The sequence below is a fragment of the Scylla paramamosain genome, chromosome 41 (assembly GCF_035594125.1).
Source record: "Scylla paramamosain isolate STU-SP2022 chromosome 41, ASM3559412v1, whole genome shotgun sequence".
Lineage (NCBI taxonomy): Eukaryota > Metazoa > Arthropoda > Malacostraca > Decapoda > Portunidae > Scylla > Scylla paramamosain.
This window is the reverse complement of record NC_087191.1, coordinates 12,589,467-12,591,966: the sequence shown is the minus strand read 5'-3', so window position 1 is coordinate 12,591,966 and position 2,500 is coordinate 12,589,467. Positions and strand designations below refer to the sequence as shown.

General features: G+C 48.6%; 1 protein-coding gene across 1 annotated transcript in view; it reads right to left on the bottom strand.

Annotated features, from left to right (window-relative positions):
* LOC135093057 (lens fiber major intrinsic protein-like) overlaps positions 1–1,333 on the bottom strand; it is a 6,250-nt gene extending 4,917 nt beyond the window's left edge. The window contains 3 exon segments of the mRNA XM_063991930.1: positions 529–658; positions 1,140–1,222; positions 1,225–1,333. Of these exon segments, the coding sequence (XP_063848000.1) occupies positions 529–658; positions 1,140–1,222; positions 1,225–1,333 (322 nt within the window).
* Between the last annotated feature and the right edge of the window lie 1,167 nt (positions 1,334–2,500).

Here is a 2,500-nt window from a genome sequence, read left to right as displayed (position 1 = left end):
TATAGACTCACACGTGAATAGATAGATAGATAGATAGATAGATAGATAGATAGATAGATAGATAGATAGACTGACTGACAAAGGCAAATATTACATAGATAAAAAGTGTCTCTCTCTCTCTCTCTCTCTCTCTCTCTCTCTCTCTCTCTCTCTCTCTCTCTCTCTCTCTCTCTCTCTCTCTCAGTCATTCACATTCTCTCCCTCTCCTCCTCTCCCCACCAGTCGACTCTCTCAGCCCAAACAGACCATTCACCAGCACCCTCCCTTCCTCTCCCTCTCTCCCTCCCTCTCCCTCTCGCTCTCCCTCTCTCTCTGGGCCTTATTCTGAAACACCTGCACCTCAGCTATATTGCAAAGGCTTTAGTTGAAGTGACACGGGTTTCTAAGGGTGTTTTTTAAGGTTCTAGTGACAGATGAATAAGATTTCTTCATTATTAACAGGAGAAATACTTTTGAGAACCAGACCTTAATCTCTCTCTCTCTCTCTCTCTCTCTCTCTCTCTCTCTCTCTCTCTCTCTCTCTCTCACCTGGCTGGGCGCAAGGTGCAAGGAGCTGTCGGCGCGGCGGGGCCAAGGCGACGCAGGAGGTGGTAATTGTCATCAGGAATGTAGCAATGACCTCTGCTCTTATTGCTACCCATACTGCACCGCTGGATACCTGTAGGGGGTGGCGGTGGTGGTGGTGGTGGTGGTGGTGTGTATGTATGTATGTATGTATTAGTTGTAGGGTAATGATGTTGGTGTTCAAGAGAGAGAGAGAGAGAGAGAGAGAGAGAGAGAGAGAGAGAGAGAGAGAGAGAGAGAGAGAGAGAGAGGGTGTACATCAATAAGTTTATATCTCCCCTACTCCTCTCTCTCTCTCTCTCTCTCTCTCTCTCTCTCTCTCTCTCTCTCTCTCTCTCTCTCTTGATGACTCCCACCAGCTCAATCAACAACAGCAAGCAAAGCAACATCAAGAGAGAGAGAGAGAGAGAGAGAGAGAGAGAGAGAGAGAGAGAGAGAGAGAGAGAGAGAGAGAGAGAGAGAGAGAGAGAACAACAAACACGCTTTCCATCTTTAAAACAACCTTCCCCAACACACACACACACACACACACACACGAACACCTGCCCCTCCCTTCCCCTCCTCCCCCCGCGCACCTCCTTCCTCGGTGACGGGTGTTGTGGCATACTGTCAAGGTAGCGTCGCAGGGCAGTCACGGGCGCGTCACAAGCGGAGGAAGGGGGACGGCCAGGGTGAGGGCGTCTGCTGCGGGCGTGGCGGTGGTGGGGGCGGTGGGTGGCGTGGGCGGGGTGCTCTCCTCCTCCGCTGGTTCTTCATCTAGTATAGGCATGCTGGGGGGGGGGAGAGAGAGAGAGAGAGAGAGAGAGAGAGAGAGAGAGAGAGAGAGAGAGAGAGAGAGAGGTATTTGAGTGACTATTGCTGTTTTTGTTTGTTTGTTTGTTTGTTTCGTCTACTTATGTATGTCTGTTATCTCTCTCTCTCTCTCTCTCTCTCTCTCTCTCTCTCTCTCTCTCTCTCTCTCTCTACCACTACTACTACTACTACTACTACTACTACTACTACTACTACTACTACTACCAACTACTACTACATAATTTTACTCATCTTTTCTCGAAGCGCAAAAAAAAAAAAAAAAAAATTCCTCGGTTTGAATTTTAAAGAAGATGGGATAAGATTTTTTTTTTCTAGGGGGGAGAGAAAGGGAAGGAGGGAGAGAAAGGGAGGGAAGGGGAGGGAAGGGAGGGAAGGGGGAGGGAAGGGGATAAAAAAAAAACTGCGTATATATATATGAAGGTAGGGGGAGGAAAGGGGGAGGGAGGGGGAAGGGGGGAGGGAGGGGGCATATATCTCGTTAAGACAACAATTTTCCTACGTCAGAGAAAACCTTGATGATGACGATGATAAGGAGAGAGAGAGAGAGAGAGAGAGAGAGAGAGAGAGAGAGAGAGAGAGAGAGAGAGAGAGAGAGAGAGAGAGAGAGAGAGAGAGAGAGAGAGACGAGAGAGGGGATGGAAGGCGCGGGCGAGAGATAAAGAGAGCGAGAACTGGAGAGCGGATGAGAGAGAGAGAGAGAGAGAGAGAGAGAGAGAGAGAGAGAGAGAGAGAGAGAGAGAGAGAGAGAGAGAGAGAGAGAGAGAGAGAGAGAGACCAGCGGCGAATCAATACCAGAGAGAGAGAGAGAGAGAGAGAGAGAGAGAGAGAGAGAGAGAGAGAGAGAGAGAGAGAGAGAGAGAGAGAGAGAGAGAGATAGGGCTTGTATGAGTAGTGGAACGTGACTAAACAATACCGCGGAGTCTTTCAAGGAGACCACCTGACTGCTTGACTCACTCCCCGCGCTGCCCCTCACTGCCCACGCACACTGCTCCACCACGCGCTTCCACCTAGCCTATTGCAAAACGTTCCTATTAGCTTATTCTCCCGCTATTACTGTTTTTAAAGGCCACGGAGATTAAATTTTACGCTATATTTTATTATTTTATTTATTTATTTTTTTTTT